This window comes from Myotis yumanensis, unplaced genomic scaffold (assembly GCF_028538775.1).
Source record: "Myotis yumanensis isolate MYYU_CA2020_CCGP unplaced genomic scaffold, mMyoYum1.0.hap1 SCAF_10, whole genome shotgun sequence".
NCBI classification, from domain to species: Eukaryota; Metazoa; Chordata; class Mammalia; order Chiroptera; family Vespertilionidae; genus Myotis; species Myotis yumanensis.
The window spans coordinates 53,618,093-53,637,483 of NW_027223761.1; the positions used below are offsets into that span (position 1 = coordinate 53,618,093).

The 19,391-nt window shown below is 39.5% G+C and overlaps 1 protein-coding gene across 6 annotated transcripts in view; it reads right to left on the reverse strand.

The window, feature by feature from the left end:
- The window catches only part of DLG2 (discs large MAGUK scaffold protein 2), a 1,989,136-nt gene that overhangs the window by 1,567,251 nt on the left and 402,494 nt on the right, over positions 1-19,391 (reverse strand). For all 6 annotated transcript variants that reach the window (XM_070425737.1, XM_070425735.1, XM_070425736.1 and 3 more), the window contains one exon: positions 1,085-1,159. In XM_070425737.1, coding sequence (XP_070281838.1) covers positions 1,085-1,159 — 75 coding nt within the window. The remainder of the gene's footprint in view (positions 1-1,084; positions 1,160-19,391) is intronic.

Sequence of the window (19,391 nt, forward strand, 5' to 3'; positions counted from 1 at the left end):
ATGCCTCTAAAATTTGACATCATCATCTCTCCTTCTTCAAAGGTAACCCCACCTTTTCTTCATTCCACAGGTAAACAGAAACATTCCATTCACACAATCCGAATATAAAGTAGGCGCCCCAGCCCTGCTGTCCCTCACGTGGCCATAGGCCACACTACATTAGTCCACTGCACCTTCGAACATCTTATACCTCAAAAATAGACAAGGATATTTAAGAAGCCTCACCTATCACATCACATTGCCTGTGAGGTGAGTCAAATGAGGGGAATGTCCAAAAAGTAACTTTCCATTTTCATATCCCCATCACAGAAAAATTATTTCATGACAGGCAAACTGTCGGTGACAGTACAAGTAATTCCCAAATGATCCATTGTCATTTCTATCAGGCACAACACATATAAGAGAATATGATACAAATCAGCCACTTTCTTCACTAACATGAGCACAGTGTAGTAGGAGGAGTTCATGAAGGAGAATTGGGGGTTCTGGGATCCATTCCCAGCTTTATAATTGAGTCACTGTTTTTGTTTCTTTTGCATTTAAATCTCCCACTTGTAACACAGAAATAATGACATAATACCTGTTTGTTTCTAAAGCACTTGAAAAATCTTTGCTGGAAGAGTTCAAACAAATTCAGACACTCTTATTATACCAGGAGGACTTGAAAATTGTCAATCCATGTACTCATCGCGATTAAACAATCAACACAACAATGACAAAAGGGTAAACATCCTATCCGAAGGCATCTAAAATCAAGTATCACTGAAAGTGCAGCTATTGAGAAAAATATACATGCAAATATACTCATTCTAATGACTCTCCAAGTCAAAATCATTGATAACCCATTTAGATAAATCCTTTGCAAGTTATCCCAACTCCAAAAAAATGCATAGACTCTGTAATCAAAGGTATTTCTTTCTTATAATGCAGAGATTTGTCAAAAGACACTCTCCTTTCAAAGGGTTTACTCTATTCTAGAATATCAGAGAATATTCTAGCCCATTCCACTAAGATTATATCAAAATATATAAATAATTCCTCTTCAACCTGGCCAGTCTTGGAATAATCAGACAATCAAACTTACAGTACAGTGGTGGACAGGCATCCAAGCAGGGGCTTCCACTGAACAATTCTGGGCTGGGCCTTTGCCTTGGTTTTGCTGCAGATAAAGAAAAAGATGTTATGGTCTATGTATTATATGCTACAATATATACTACAATGTGTATATTTGGTTGCCAATAAATCAAAGAATATTAAACCCCCTCAACAAAAACAAAACAAAACAAAACAAAATCTGGATAACAACAACAAAAAGTAACTTATTGATTATCAGCAGGTTATTGTGACCTTTTTACAAAACCAAAGAGAGATTTGAGTGTTATCAATGTGTTTATCAATGTGTTTATCACTATAGTTATCAATGTGTTTATCACTATAGTTACAAGTATAGGAGAAAGCTTTGAGAATTTCTTTGGTGCAGTGCTGCATAAAACTAGATGTGTAATTTCTACTCTTGTTAAGGCATAAGAAATTATCCTTTGCTTTTTGAAATTTTTATTTATTAATTTTAGAGATGAGAGAGGGAGACGGAGAGAGATTTGCTGCTCCAGCCATCCATGTACTCACCAGTTGATTCTTGTATGTGCTCTGAGCAGGGATCAAACCTGCAACCTTGCTGTATTAGTACATTGTTCTAACCAACTGAGCTACCTGGCCAGGGCCTATCCTTGCTTTTTGTATTACTCTAAGGAGTAGGCTTTTGACACAAGCTTCCTCAGCAGCTTGCCTCTCAGGCCTTACAAGGACACATCTGAGAACCCTCCTAACCTAGAGGCAGAAGTGGTCTCCACTCATCTCCTCCAGACTCCCAGACAATAAGAGTGATACATACTGGACACCTGTGAGATCACAAGTCAAGGTATAGAAAGGCTTATTCACTTGTGTCCCCTTTTAGACCATAAGCTAGTGGTGAAGATTTTCTCTAGAGCATTTCACAGAATCCCAGAATAAGAGTTAGATAGGATAGATCTTAGAGGCCTTTCATGTTATATCAGAAATGGAGGTACAAAGAAATGAAACAAGGAACACAGAGGTTTGACATTCTAAGCCATTTGCCAGGTACTTCTTTTTACATAAGAACTTCATCTCTAGCTAACCTATTCTTTTGTTGTAACTCCTATAAATTTACTCTAATTGGCCTTTTAGAAAGAATGAAGAGCTTCCTTTTACTTGTAACCAGCAATACTGCTTCCTCCCTGTAATAACAAGAACTTATTAGTGCTAAAAGGGGAGAAGGTGATTCTAATAAAACACCTTATCTTTACTTTTTATTTAATTCTTTGTTATTTAAAGTATTATATATGTCTCCTTTTTCCCCCATTGACCTCTCCCAGGCTGTTCCAATGCCCCCCCCGCCCCCCACCCTGCCGCAGGACATGCCCTCACCCACTGTCTGTGTCCATGGGTTCTGCTTATATGAATGCATACAAGTCCTTAGGTTGATTTTTTGCCTAACCTCCTCCCCTGCCTTCCCTCTGAGGTTGGACAGTCTGTTCAATGCTTTTATTCTCTGGCTATATTTGTTCATCAGCTTATGTTCTTCATTATATTCCACAAATGAGTGAGATCATGTTATGGGTTCACTCAGCAAGATAGACCACCGACTCAGAATTTAAATTTAAGAGCCTTTATTAAGCTGGCCAGCTGACCACAGTCACAGCACCCTGCCAAAGCAAAGGCTGAACTGCATCCCAGTCTGCAAAAGTTACAACGTTTTTATCTGCAAAAACCACAAAGTTACAAAGCCTTGTTTACACAATTAGTTCCCGACACAGCATAGCATTATTACCTTCTTATCTATGTTTTCCAGGAACAAAGAGCACAGCATATTGAGGAGGGACCATGAGACCATATCTCAAGGCCTGAACTGATGTCAGTACCTTCCTATCTGTCTGTTCCAGGAACAGACAGCACAGCGGCCCCGTCTGGCCGAAGTGCCAGATATGCAGCCCAGTACAATGTGATATTTATCTTTCTCCGACTGGTTTATTTCACTTAGCATAATGCTCTCCAGGTCCAGCCATGCTTTTGCAAATGGTGAGAGTTCCTTCCTTTTTACAGCAGCGTAGTATTCCATTGTGTAGATGTACCACTGTTTTCTAATCCAATCGTCTGCTGATGGGCACTTAAGCTGTTTCCAAATCTTAGCTATTATAAATTGTGCTGCTATGAACATAGGGGTGCATATGTCCTTTCTGATCAGTGTCTCTGATTTCTTGGGATATATTTCTAGAAGTAAGATTACTGGGTCAAATGGGAGTTCCATTTTTAATTTTTTAGGAAACTCCATATTGTTTTCCACAGTGGCTGCAACAGTCTGCATTCCCACAAGCAGTGTACAAGGGTTCCTTTTTCTCCACATTCTCGCTAGCACTTGTCATTTGTTGATTTGTTGATGATAGCCATTCTGACAGGTGTGAGATGGTAACTATTTGTTATTTTAATTTGCATCTCTCAGATGATTAGTGACTTTGAGCATCTAAATATGTAAAAGTCTAAGTGACCAGACAACCGGCCGGTAGCTATGATGCACACTGACCACCAGGGGGCAGATGCTTAATGCAGGAGCTGCCCCTGGTAGTCAGTGTGCTCCCACAGAGGGAGCATCACTCAACTGACCAATAGGCGCCAGATTCCTGGCTCAGGGCTGGCAAGCACAGCTACAGCAGCGGGAGCCTCTCCTGCCTCCACAGCAGTACTACCGAATGACAGAAGTGGCACACACAGCAGGGCCAGGATGAGCGGGAGCAGCACAGTGTCTGGCCCAGGCTCCTCCCTGGGCCATTACTATATCCCTGCAGCCTGTGGGCACTGGGTTAAAACCAGCAGTCTCACATTCCCCCAAGGGGTCCCCGATTGTGAGAGGGTGCAGGCCAGGCTGAGGGACCCCACCAGTGCATGAATCTGTGCACCAGGCCTCTAGTGTTTTCATATGTCTCTTGGCCTTCCTTATGTCCTCTTTTGAAAGGTGTCTATTTAGTTCCTTTGCCCATTTTTTGATTGGATTGTTTATCTTCCTTTTGTTAAGTTGTATGAGTTCCCTATAAATTTTGGAGATTAAACCCTTATCAGATATAACATTGGTAAATATGTTCTCCCATGCAATGGGCTTTCTTGTTTTGTTGATGGTTTCTTTTGCTGTGCAGAAGGTTTTTATTTTGATGTAGTCCCACTTCTTTATTTTCTCCTTAGTTTCAATTGTCCCAGAAGCTTTCTCAGTAAAGATATCACTACGATATATGTCTGATATTTTGCTGCCTATAGATTCTTCTAAGATTTTTATGATTTCCCATTTTACGTTTAAGTCCTTTATCCATTTTGAGTTTATTTTTGTGTATGGTGTAAGTTGGTGATCTAGTTTCATTTTTTTGCATGTATCTGTCCAATTTTCCCAACACCATTTATTGAAGAGACTAAAGACATACTAATAACAGTTGATAATAGTGAAAACCACAGCTGTGATTTATTGAGCTACTAAATATGCCACAGATTGTTTTGGACCCATTACATTATCACTAGTTGCTACCACAAATACGGTTGTAAGTATTATTATGCCCATTCTACAGGAGAGAAAACTGAGTTTGAGAAAGGGTAAGCAACTTGCCTAAAAGTTACCCTATAAAAAGGACCATGGCTGGAATTATAGCAAGAACAAGGCAGACCCTGCTGCCCATGCATGCCCCTTCTATAAGAAGCCACCTTTGGCATTTTTCATTTTGTATCTGTTTAATTGGGTTTAAGACATGTCATCACCTAATATGATTACATCATATCAATGAGCCTAACACTTATGAATTAACTAGAATTAAATATTTAATTCAGTATTTGTGCTAAGAATTCTCTTTTTGTGATTTATAAGCTTTTTAGAGTAACCTTTATTTAGCTGATGTATTATTAAGGCATCTCTAAACACTGAAGTGCTGTTTGAGTGAGTATTGACAAAGCTACCACAAAAAATACACTTAGGTCATCAATCTCTAAGCTCAGTTTTCTTGTTTAAATCAAATTCTGACATCCAGTTCCCACAGGGTGGGTGAGGTGTATTGGACTGGTGTCGGATGACCAGTTTCAAGCTGAGCTCAAGCATGTGCTTGCTGCCATGAAATGCTCTGGGCTTCGGTAATCACATTTGTAAAATAGTGTACGCCGCCTAATTCACAGGAAGGCTATTAGGTGACAGATACAGATTCACTTCAGATCATTATCATGATTTGCAAGAATTATGCAAATCAGAATGCAAGAAGTCACAGGGCAATTTTATTTTCCTTTTATGACACTTAAGTCCAATAAATAAATACAATTCACATGTCAGGTTAAGCCTTTTGAATTTGAAGTTATTATTAAATTTTGATTTATCATTATCTCTAAATATGAAAATGTATACCAAGCAATGTTAATAGTAAAGAATGTCTCCTTTGCCCTGGCCAGGTGGCTCAGTTGGTTGGAGTGTCATCCCATACACCAAAAGGTTTCAGAATCGATTCCTGGTCAGGGCACATACTTAGGTTTCAGGTTTGATCACCAGTTGGGGCATGTAAGGTAGGAGCCTATCAATGTCTCTCTCTCTCACATCAGTGCTTCTCTCTTTCTTCCTCACTCTCTAAAAGTCAATGAAAACACATCCTCAGGAGAGGATTAAGAAAAAAATAAAATAAAAGAATTGTCCAGCCAGTGTGGCTCAGTGGTTGAGCATCGACCTATGAATCAGGAGGCCTTGGTTTCATTCCCGGTCAGGGCACATGACCAGATTGTGGACTCAATCCCTAGTAGGGGGCGTGCAGGAGGCAGCTGATCAATGATTCTCTCTCATCACTGATGCTTCTCTCTCTTTCTCTCCCCCTCCCCCTTCCTTTCTGAAATATATATAAAAGAATGTCTCCTTTGTAATAATCAATATTTGTTATTTTTAGTAGTAGTAATAATAAGTTTGTTTTATATCTACATAGTGGATATCTTTATGGATCACATAGTAAAGAGGCAAAATTCAATAAATAAGTGAGCTGTGCCTGGTGGAGGAATCTAAATACTCACAAAATGTGATGGGGCCATTAATAAGAATTGTTTGGACTTCTATGAATGCATAGCATGGAGTAAAGAAATGTGAAAATCTGTGTGAATCTCTCTCGCTCCATTATTACCTGAATTTGGGATACTAAGGCCTTCCCAAGAATGTTTGATGAAGCAGATTAACAATATAATTACATAGGGTAGACACATAAAAAGGCCTACTGAGGACAGACGCTATGTGAACATAACTTATTTTTCAATCCATAGTGTGTGAATAGAAGTTAAGGTCTTGGATTTTAGTAGTGTTCCAAATAATCTATTGGTGAAATGTTGGGAAAGTTACTTTAACATTTTTTCACATGTGTAAAATGAGAGGTTTTTATTAGATCCACAATACAATGTGGGGAGAGGAGGTGTCAAATACACTCATAGACTTTTCCCAAACTTCATATTCCCCCACCAAGAATTTAATGTGCTTCCTCCCCCAAAAGGTGTTCCCTCCAGTTGAGGACACTCTCAAATCTATCTTTCAGTTAATTCTTAAGCCAAAAATCAAGAGGCAACACTGTAATTCCCTTATGGGCTAGCCCAGCTTTCCACACAACAATTTGAAGTTGGTGACAAATTCTACCAAAGACAGAGTTTTCCCTTCTTCCTCTCTCTCATCCATGTACCCTGAATATCTTTAACTGTAGATTGTTGATACGTAAGTAATGTGGTTAGATTTAAGGGATAGGGAATGATAACTTAGAAAAACACGTTCTCTTAAGAGCCAAAACTATCAGTGGATTTTGGTCTATTAAAAAAAAAATGCTGTTTAGACAGGTTGATTTCTCCAAGTCTCTATTTTCCTTGGTTGTCTCATTATAATTTTAACATCTTGACATATTGTGTTCCAGAACATCCTAAGCAAATGGGCCAAATATGCTAGGCGATTACACCACAGATTGATTATATGTTTATGTAACTATGAAGAAGTTGAACAATAATAAACACTTGACAAAGCAAACTCCAAAGATTTTCTTCTCAACCCATCCCATTCCATCCCCAGACAAAAATGGGAATTTGTTTTTCAGGGTCCTATATCTGTTCAACTGCTTTAGTGTTTACAAAATACCTACATAGACATTTGGTCACTGATTCTGAGAACAAGTTTGTATATGACAGGGTAAGAATTGATTCATCCAAATAAAATTTTTACCTAAATGTTTCATTTAAAATAGCACGTTCTTCTAAGAGAGAGAGTTGGGAGGTTCTATTGTTCTGTTCAAAATAAAATAATTCTCATAATCATAGGGGTATTCTTTCTGGGTTGATAAGTGTTGCATGATAATACTGTATGTATATTCATTCATTTATTTATTCATTCATTCATCTAACATGTCTTACACAGAAAGCAGTATGCTAGGTATATATAGATATATTAAATTTAGAGATATAAAGATTTAAATAATGATACTCTCAAAAAGCTCCCAATCTTTTAGAAAATACAATACAACATGTCACATTTAAAACAGGATTAAACACTAGGACCATTCATTCATTTCATTGGTCAACAAATACTCTTTGAAAACTTAGTATATGCCAGCTATTATATTAGGGATAAAGATAAATCAAGACTCAGTCTCTGTCTAAAAGTTCTTTTCTAGTTTAAGGGAAAAGACAAGCTACCAAACATGCAATTATAAAGCAATTCTATATAATAAAAGACTAATATGCTAAGTGTCCGGCAGGCCATTCAACCAATCAAAGCGTAATATGCTAATGATATGCTAAGGCCACTCAACCGCTTGCTATGACATGCACTGACCACCAGGAGGCAGACAGTCGACCGGTTGACCAGTTGCTATGATGTACACTGACCACCAGGGGGCATACAGTCAATTAGTGGCTATGACGTGCACTGACCACCAGGAGGCAGATGCTCTGACTGGTAGGGTAGCTTGCTGCTGGGGTCCAGCTGATCAAGACTGAGTGAGACGCCGGACAGCCCTGGAGCCCTTCCGGGGTCCCTCCCCAGCTGGCCAACCTCCCACGTCTTTTCCCAGCCCCAATCATGCACCAGTAGGGTTTCTTGGCCTAGTCTGTGCCCTCTCGAAGTCCGGAACCCCTCGGGGGATGTCAGCAGGTTTCAGCCTGATCCCACAGGCCAGGCTGAGGGACCCCACTGGTGCACGAATTCATGCACCGGGCTCTAGTGTATAAATAAAATGATGTGAGCATATCAAAAAGATCCATCTTACCTATTTGGGGGTCAAGAGTAAGGGTCCTGAAAATTTATGGTAAGGAATACAGGCCAAAGGCAAGAATGTTGAACTCTCACTGGCTAAATCAGGAAGGGCTTTGTAGAGGAGACACTTCAGTTTTCCAATAAAGCTTTTAGGAGGGGAAAGGATGAGTAGAGGGCCATCCAGACTAACAGTGAACCATGGACCCTCTGATAGTGCTGAATCAAGGTATTCTTGGACTTGGTCAGGCAACCTGTCAGTTGTGGGCCTTGGAAGCTAGGATTGAGGGGGGAAATAATTCTATGCTCCACAAAAAGGTGACTTCAGCCTTCCCCCTCATTTATCTGTACTTCACAGTGCATGGACAGGAACAAGTGCAGGGAAGGGAACAAACGAATCCTCCCAGGGAGAGGACCTGGAGGGATCCAGACATGATGCTACAAAAAACACAAGAGACTTTTCTGAGTTTAGTCTTTGGAAAAGCACTTAAGGTGTCTTTCTCATCTTTTCTGAAATGCTCAGGTGTTTGACAGATGAAGACTCGGAGGACAAAAAAGTTAAAACTTTACGCTCAAAGGGTAAAAATGAGTGCCTTTTTGCTTGGCTGAACTAAAATGTCACACAATAATGTGTGTGGAAATGGACTGTGAACTCTAAAGTCCTTGGTAAATGTAATGAATAATTATACTTAAAGTATTAATTATTAAAAAGATTAGGGGAATTTTCAAAAAATTTGGAAAACATAATTCTCAGGATGCCTCCAGATCACTGGTTCTCAACCTTCCTAATGCCGCGACCCTTTAATACAGTTCCTCATGTTATGGTAACCCACAACCATAAAATTATTTTCATTGCTACTTCATAACTGTAATTTTGCTACTGTTATGAATCGTAGTGCAAATATCTGATATGCAGGATGTATTTTCACTGTTACAAATTGAACATAATTAAAGCATAGTGATTAATCACAAAAACAATATATAACTATATATGTGTTTTCCTATGGTCTTAGGCGACCCCTGTGAAAGGGTCATTCGATCCCCAAAGGGGTCACAACCCACAGGTTGAGAACCTCTGCTCCAGATCACCAATTGCTTAGATATATGATATGTATATAACTAGACATGTAATGTGTGTATATGTATACATACATGTGTTTATGCATACATGTGTGTATAAATAATTTTATTTGGGAAAATAAAGGTTTTTATACAATTCATTCCTTAACTGTCATAAAGATGTTTAATTTCAGAGTAAGTTGTTAAAGCCAAGGAAGAAATCAAATTTTGCCAGTTAAAAAAGTAAACTATAGGTAGAAATATATGCACACGATGATACACTGTAAGTCATGTCTAAGACGTCAAGATATGATAAAAATAAGTAGGTATTATAATTTTCAAAGGAAATTACCAAGAACCACTTTCAGGTCTCTGAACCCTTGTCTATAATGAGAGTATGCAAGGCCATGTTGGGTGGTTGGAGATTTATAAAGGGAAGGGACTTCTTTGGAGAGGATCTCACTTTTCACCTAAGAGCAGTAAAAAAGGCTTCAACAGGCACACACCTAGAGTTTAATAAATCTGCCTTGGATTTGGAAAGCCAGTGTACTGGGTTCTGACTCCCACCTGAAACGGATGGTGGAAAACTGGTTGTTATCAATTATCTCTGGAGAGGTGGCTTCATCCGAGCCAGCCTGCACTTTCAGAGTTTGTCAAGGCAAAAGCAGAATCCTGAAGCCATAGTTATGCCTACAAAGACAACCCTCTGTGTGGCGTGGACCGCTGTAAAACCTGGGTTGGAAGAAAGGCATCATCGGATTATAGGAGATTTAATCAGAGGAGCCTGGAAAAGGAAACTCCCTAAGAGGTACCCTTGGGAGAAAGACTCTGGAGTCAGACTGCCTGGGTTAGCGTCCCACACCCACCATTTATTTCCCTTTGAGGTGACCCTGGGCAAACTGCTTACCCTCTCTTTGCCTCAGTTATGAAGATTAAAAAAAAAATAATACAAATAAAACACTTGGAAATAGTTCTGTACATAATCAGCACTAGGTAAGTGTCAGCTATTTGGGGGGAGGGGTTGTTATTGTTATCTTCATCATCGTTAGTATTATTATATCAGGCTCAGAGAGAAAGAAGTATAACAATCCCAGTCTAATAAGAACTTTCTGCTCTCCATTTTGTACTTCTGTCTCATCTACACTAATAAAAGAGAAACATGGTAATTGGCGTACGGCCGCTACCCTTCCCATTGGCTAATCAGCATATCATTATGCAAATTAACTGTCAGCCAAGATGGCGGCCGGCAGCCAGGCAGCTGGAAGTGAGCATGAGGCTTGCTTGCTCCAGTGACTGCAGACTCCAACGTTCCCCGCCTGCCTTGCAGGCCTCTGAGCTGGCAGTTTGAAACATTCTAACAAATATAGCCGGCTGGGATCTCAGAGCTGGAGTTATACATTGTTTCGATTACAGAACAGCAAACAAACCAGCAGCGGAAGCCTCAGAGCTAGAGCCAGAGCTAAAGCTGGCCCAGAAGAAAAAAAAAAGAAAAAAGGAGCAGTTGGGAGCTTCAGTCAACAACCGAGAGCCTGAAAGCAGCCCTCAGCCCCTCACCCAGACTGGCCGGGCACCCCAGTGAGGACCCCCACCCTGAAGGGTGTGTGACCAGCTGCAAACAGCCATCATCCCCTCACCCAGGCTGGCCAGGCACCCCAGTGGAGACCCCCACCCTGATACAGGTCACCCTTCAGGGCAAACCAGCCGGCCCCCAGGCCTCTATCCTATATAGTAAAAGGGTAATATGCCTCCCAGCACCGGGATCAGCGGAGCCGAGAGGTCTCCTGGCACAGGATCAGCATGACAGGGTGCAGCGCCCAAACCCCCTGATCGCCCTGCGGCTCTGTGTGTGACAGGGTGTGGCGTCCCAACCCCACCCCCCCTCCACAGGCCCTGCTCTGTCTGTGACGGGGTAGAGCCATAACCTCCCCATCAGCCCTGCCCTGAGTGTGACAGGGGGCGGTGCCCTAACTCCCCTATCGGCCCTACTCTGTGCGTGACGGGGGAGCTCCCCAACCCCCTGATGGGCCCTGCTCTGTGCATGAGAGGGGGGAGCTCCCCAACCCCCTGATGGGCCCTGCTCTGTGCATCACAGGGGTTGGTGCCACAACCTCCCCATTGACCCTGCCTTGAGTGTGACAGGGGGCGGTGCCCCAACCCCCCAATCAGCCCTACCCTGAGCGTGACTGAGGGTGGCATCACAACTCCCCAATCAGCCCTGCTCTGAGCCCGACCAGGGGCTGCACCTAGGGATTAGGTCTGCCCTCTGCCACCTGGGAGCAGGCCTAAGCCAGCAGGTCGTTATCTCCCGAGGGGTCCCAGACTGCGAGAAGGCACAGGCAGGGCTGAGGGACTCCCCCCTTCCCCCCCGAGTGCACAAATTTTTGTGCACTGGGCCTCTAGTGTTCCAATAACTAGCTAGCAAATGGCAAAAAAGAAAAAAAAGCCTACAGCACCCCCTTCCCCAAAGCAGATGTCATATTTGAATATCACATAATAGGGAAGAGCGAGTCTTTCATCTGGAAAAGTGTTAAGACTTTTGAATAATATTTGGTACCAAAAAATTTTAATTACTGAATCAAGACTGTATTTCTGATTTTAAGTGATCGTAGGACTTAGAACTCCTTGTAAATGACTGCAAATTCATGGGAAGTCACGCCCCTGCTTGAGATTTTACCATAGAGAGCAGGGCAGGGATTACTGACACTAAGAAGCTTTAAGCAAACACTGAGGAGCCCCACAAAAAGTGGCTTCTGTTATGACATCCCGTGAGTCCTTCCCGGTCAATGTATCAATTACAAATGCAAAGCATACTTGTGATTACTGTTAACCTTTTTCATTCTATTTTGGGCACAATTCCTCAATTTACAACTTCATCCCCTCCTGGGCTTATCTTTCTACTTGCTTCCTTTTATTTTCTTGGGCTTCAAAGATGTTTAAAATAAGTTGGCCCAATTGGTTTCCAAGGAAAGCCTTACTAAGACTGAGGACGTGCTTGGGAGAGATGCATTTGCCTCCTCTGTAAATACAGAAAACGTTGCTGACCCATTCTTCACAGGACGCTGAGAATGAGGGTTTCTCAGCGGACTGCGATGGTGGTGCTAAGTCATGTCCATGCTCTCCAAAATCTCTGTGACTCCAGGCAGGTATTGGCCCAGGTTAGCAGAGGTGCGATCTGTGGCTGAGGAGTGCAGAAGAAGATTGAACACTATGCTAAAAAAAAATTCTAACCATCTGGTGACCTAGAGTAATTAACTTTGGTGAGTGACATAGGTGCTGAACGCTCAGGCTGGCCACTTTAAAGATTGAGTATATGTAAATGTACCAGAGTTTTTTTTCTATCCATTCATCTACTGATGGACACTTGAGCTGCTTCCAAGTCTTGGCTATTGTAAATACACAATGGAATACTACCCTGCCATAAAAAGGAAGAAAAGTACACCCTTTGCGACAGCATGGATGGACCTGGAGAACATTATGCTAAGGGAAATACTAGTAAGCTGGTCAGATAAAGATAAGTATCATAAGATTTCATTCATATGTGGAATTTAATGAACAAGTTGAACTACCAAGCAAAATAGAGACAGACTCATAGATAGAGAGCAGATAGACAACTCTGATGGGGGAAGGGGTTTGAGCAAAAAAGGGGAAAAAAAGAAAGAATTAATGGACATGGACAACAGTCTGATAATTGAGGGAGACAGGGATGGGTGGAGATGGGAGAGGGCATAGAGGGGATAAATGGTGATGGGAAAATAAAATAAACTGACTGCATATATTTTTTTTTAAAGAAGAAGAAATAAATATAAAGATTTAGCATACACAAAAGCCATTGCTGTAACCTGATATTTCATGCTATCAGTGGAGAAGAGGGCCCCTGGACTGGGATTCAGAAAGCATTTCCTGAATGTATAATGAAACAATGTTTATTGAGCACCTGTTAGACACGAGACACTTGACATGTGCTGTGATCATTCTATCATTACATTAACCCTGAAAGGTCGTAGAGGAGAATGTTTAATATCATGAGGACACCACTGCACCTGGGTTAGATGCCAGATTTTTACGTTCTAGATCTGTGGCCTTAAATTTCTTAGTCCCTATGAGTTTGGGTTTTCTCGTGTATAAAATGAAGAGAATAACACCTAGTTTAAAGGATTATTATAAGGATTACATAAGATAATACATGTAATATATTTAGCCCAGGGTCCAGTATATACTCTAATAGTAATAAGGTAAATATATTTATGATACATATATTTATCTTCTTAAACAGGGATTTTTTTGCCTATGCCACTTAAGTCCTCTAAGCCTATTTCTTCATCTCTGAGAATAGTAATATTTATCTCACAAGATCACTATAAAAATTAATTGAGAAAAAAGCACAAGAAATTGCTTAGCAAACAGGGAATTTTAAATCAGACTTTTAAATCTAAGTTGGGAAGAACATCTGAAATACTGCAGCAGTTTTAAGAGGACTACTCTTGGGAGCCATATTAACTCTGCAGTCTGGGATCACATACATGAAATCACAGTCATATTTTTAAGATCTATATTATGGCATTTTAGTATTTTGTAGAAGAATGTCCTAATAGTCCCTGAAGCTCTAGAAATCTCCAGAGTTGAATTACTGCTATACAGATACAACAGAGTAATTTAAGCCAAGATTTAATACAAGATTTTAAAGAGTCTTGTAAACTACTTTAAATGGCTTGATATTTGCATCCTGTCACTGCAACCTACTGTGATAACAAGATGTGACGAGAGGAATGGACTACACTTGTGCTTTTCTCCTTGCAAGAAAGAAACTCTGGACATTATCTACTATTGCAGTCAGTGGGTATTTTCCATTGGTGGGTTTTGCCTATTATATCACAAACTACAAACTCCTATGGAAACAAAGGCTTGATTTCTAAAATAAACTACTTTTTTCTTCCTGACACACTTTACATTCAGCTGTAAAAAAAAACAAAAAAATAACTCTCTTAAATCAATAGCTAATGAAAAAGATCTAAAATTTCAGGTTCTCAAAGTAAGGTCCATCCTTTGAAGAAGAAAAAAAAAAATGCCACTGAAAAACAAGATCAAAGCAATTTATTTCTATTCTCACTGCTACCATAGAGACAAAGGGGAAAAAAACAATAGTGAAGAGTTTTAGCAAACTTAATTCTTCCTGAAATTTATAATTAACTACATGGGAAAAGAGACAATTACCATATTTCCAAAGAATAAAGGATTTAAAATGTTGAGCTTTTGATAAGCCATAATTACAACCTATTATACATACAATTTATATCAATTTGTTCATATAATCTTCTTGAGTTTCAAAAATGCATATACACTGGACAGTGTTTCTGAAAAATACACATGAAATTCCATCCAGTACACAGTTCTCTCTTCAAAGAGGTTTTTCTCAGATATTTAAAATTCTGGCAAAGCATAACACTTAAGAAAGGGGACCAATTGATACTACTTTCCTTTGTGCATTGTATTCCTGACACCTATGACTATATATTTTTTAACAAATGTTAATCAATGAAAGAAAGTGCAGGCTTTTGTAGATCAGGGACTATAGCCAACACCAAGCAGTCAGCCAAGAAAAACTAGCAATTAAACTTGTCCTCAATTTAAATAGAACTTCAGATTGCCAAGTAAATTACATGTGTATTAATTCAGGACAGTCTTATTTTAAAGGACCAGCAAGAAAGCACTATAGCTTGCAATCCTAGGAGATTCATAACAAACACCGGAGAGGGAGAGTTTATTTTGTTAAAAATATACGTTTTTATTTAGGTTGTCTTTTGTGAATAATTTTCAAATATTTTTATCAGCAAGAATATCTAGACCTTCTCTTCATATTTTCTTAGACCTGTACTTGAAAATGAATAATTTATTTATTGTGGGATGCCATAAATACAGCATGACAAATTATATATCTCTTTTTAAAAACATGAAACATAGGAGATGTAAGTTTTTCAAAATTAACACTTGTTGAACTGTGCTTCATGCAACAACACAAAATTCCTGCTGGGGTGGGTAATAAATGGAATGAATGTATAAGTAGTCTTCAGGGAGAATCTCTATTGTTGACTATATCACTACTTGGAAAGTGGTACATTTTATTACACTGAGGCATTTCTGTCTGGGGTTCTAGAATAATTTTAAGGGAATATTTGAAAGTACCTAAAAATTTTAACTCAGATCTCACCCACAGAATAACACAACATCCATTCAGAGCCCCTTTTGCAAAGTGCTAGTGTCATCTGTGGTTAGTTGGGCAGATAATCATTATTATAATTTTTTAAGTTCCTTTTGGAGGTTACTTGGGATAAAACCATTAAATGATACTAATACACTTTGTTCTCTAAAATGCAAAGCAATGTAAGAAGAGAAAAAGAAAGAAAGAAAAAAAAACTGCAGAATTGCTGTTGAACTCACATTCCCTTCCTAGCAAGTCTGTATTCTGAAAGTTGAGTGTAATACAATGCATCCTGCTTTGGGAAAAAGAAAAAGTTTTTTTTATTTCTTCAATTCTTTCATAACCTAATAATTTAGGAAAATAAAGTCATTTTTAAATTTTCTATTGTATAGCTTTCAGGAAAATTTTAATATTTTTATAGTAAAAAATATATATACACTATATAGCCCTGGCTGGGTATCTCAGTTGGTTAGAGCATTGTCCCAAATACCAAAAGGTTGTGGGTTCAGTTCCCAGTCGGCTAGATCCCTGGGTGGAACTTGTATAGTGGACAACCAATCGATCAATATTACTATCTCACATTGATGCTTCTCTCTCTTTCACTTCTTCTCTCTCTTAAAAAAAAAAAAAGAATTAAAAAGCATATCCTCAGGTGAGGGTTAAAAATATAAATATGTAAAATAGTAAATATACCTTTATAATATATTTATGGTAGACTGATAATTTTTCCCCAAACAAGGTTAAGTATCATACGACATACAATCTCTGAGAGGTTAAATGAACATGAGTTGGCATTTATTCATCAAAATGAAAACCTAATCTAACTGCTTTAACCTTTGCTTAATAAAAATGTGTATTTTTATACTAGAATTTTAGTAAGTTTACATGATGATTTTCAGAAGTTGGTTTATCATAGATGTGATCCAGTTGCCATTGTTCTTGGTATGTGTGAGGGCTATTATCTCTTTTAGTCCATCTCTCTTACACTAAAATGACATTTCAAGAGTCATTTCAAGCCCAGCAACTATATAATAAAGAGGTAATATGCTAATTGGTCCTAACAGTGTCCCAGTCACAACCAGTAAACAGGCTGTGCATGCACAGGAGCTGGTGGGCGGGGACGGGGCAGGGACTTCCACCCCCAGCACAGTCTTGTGCAGGCCTACCCAGTGCTAACGTCACACTGCCTGGGAGGTGAGGCCACTCCGATGGAGGCATGGGCAGGCTGGAGCTGGTGGGCGGGGACGAGGGCAGAGACTTCTGCCCCCAGCAGAGGGGCACACAGGCCTGCCCTGAGCTAACGTCAAGCTGCCTGCGTGCATCCCCACCCAGCGATGAGGTGAAGCTGCCTGTCTGCGTCCCTGGCCAGGGACGTGACACTGACTGCCTGTGTCCCTGACCTGGGACGTGGCGCAAAGGGCAAATAGCAATATTAAAATATTTCCTCTAATTAATTCCCTTTTAATGTGCAAGAATTTTGTGCACTGGGCCACTAGTTACATATAAGTTCACCAGTTGCCTGTCTGTCCATTAAATATCCATTAGAGTACAAAAATATGTTTTACTAGTACATATTGCAAATTGAATGTTATTCACACACGTGTGTGAATGTGTATGGGGTAAGTTTCAGGAAGGAAGCATTTCATCCACTCATTCATTAACTATTAATAATGCAACATCTGTCAAACACCTGTTAAGTGAAAGAATCAAAAAACACTTATGGTACACCATACTAGGTGGGTGGCTATAAGTATGACCAAGAACGTCTCTCTGTCTTAAGAAGTTCACATTCTAGCAATAGCTAGGCACATGTAAAAACTAACTGTACAACTAGATGACAGGCACGTGTGAAAACTAACAATACAACCAGATTATAGCTACCACATAGACAGACATTTTACTGAGGACATGGAGAATGGCTGAATCAGTCCAGTAGGACAGTATCAGGGAAGGTATTTGCAGAGAAATCTGCATTTGAGCTGAGTCTTAAAGGTTAAGAAGATTATTATGTAAGTGCCATGCTGAAAAGTTGAAAGGCATAATAAAACAAAAACAAAAACAAAAAAACAGGTAGATAGACACAGGAAAATGGAATTCAGATTATTTAGGAAAGCAAATATAATTGGGTATAGTTCAAGCTAAGGCATTAAAGGGTCTTGGGATCTAATATAGGACAGTTAGCCAAGGGCCCGAACCTACAGGGTCATGCATATGAGGTTAAACTATGCAAATTTCATCCTGCAGGTCAGTGCTTCTCAAATCTTGGTGTGAAAAATCAACTAGGGATACAAGTCAACTATGGAATTGCACATGTAAAAACTAATTGTACAACTAGATGACAGGTACGTGTGAAAACTAACAATACAACTAGATTATATTGGTTCTGACTCAGTAGTTCTAGCATGGGGCTTAAGATTCTGCATTTCTACTAAAAGCTATGAAGGGATGCCATTGCAATGAGTTAACAGACCACACTTTGAATAATAGAGTAGTAAGAAACAGGGAATCCCTGAGGGGTTTTAACAATAATTGCAACATACATCCAAGTTATGCATATATACACGTGTGTGTGTATATACATACAAACATTATATGAATATTTGTAAAGGGAGGGTCCCATCTCAGGTAGCAGCATGGAAAATGTACAGAGGTGGGAGCATGGGAAAGGTAATAATAATAATTAGGAACTGAGACACATTAGGACTTAGGGGAACATAACAATCAAGATCAACTCCCACTTTTCTAATCATAACAACTGGGGAGTGGTGTTGCTAGTGGGATAGAACAACTCCCATTTATCTACAGTAACAACTGAGATGGTGGCATACGATCCAATGAGCAGAGAATTGATCAGGAGAATGATTTATGCTCGAGGGCTCCAGAGGGTGGACGTTTTCCTGGAACTTTCAGAATCCTAAATTCTAACAATTTATTCATGTACTGTCAAACCAAATTTTCATGAAAACTGTTGTCCCCTGCAAGGTTGGTTCAAGAACTAAATTACTTAGATTCAAAGAAATGTGTATGTATTGGTGGAAATATCAGAATAGTAGGTACTTGGGGGGAAGGGTTATTTTCATAGATTTCAAATCTGGGACTAATTTTGAATGCATACTGGAAGAAAAGGTTGAAATATTTAGTTTCTTTCTCTCACCAGTATTTACTATAAGTACACATAAACCTGGGAAACATTCACCAAAACAGAGAAAATCTACATTATATCTACATCATCCTGATTACACAATAAAAATTTGCAACCAGAGTGGTAACTGGCTAATTGAATCAATGATACTACTATGAAGTTTACCCTTAAGTGTCAGATTCCCCAAAAAAGAGATAAAGGAAAAGGAAGATGAGAAGGAGGAACAGAAACATCCATCGCTACTTAGTGCCTGTGTGACATATACAGCCGTTATACTGCATATGATGTGCAGCCACTATGTGTATCATTTGTACTAGCTCATTCCCTTTGTCTGGGATGATCTTCGCCCAGATCTTCACAAAACTGTTCTTTCAAGTTTCCAGAACTTTCCAGAGAGGACATCTCTGTCCACCCTGTCTAAAGTAGCCCGTCTCTTTTTAGACTCATCCAGCCTTCTTGTATTCCATTTCTCTGCTTTCTTTAAATTATAGCAGTTATTGCTATTTAAATTATGTCTATTATCTGTTTGCCTATTAAGGCCAGTCTCCTCACTCTGTAATATAAGTTGTATGAGGACAGGAACTTTGTCTAATTTACCCACTGTTGTATCTCCACTGCTTACTTCTGGCATTTAGTATGCACTCAGAAAGTTTTTATGGAAGTAATGAATATTGTGTTTAATCCTCACCACAATCCTTTCC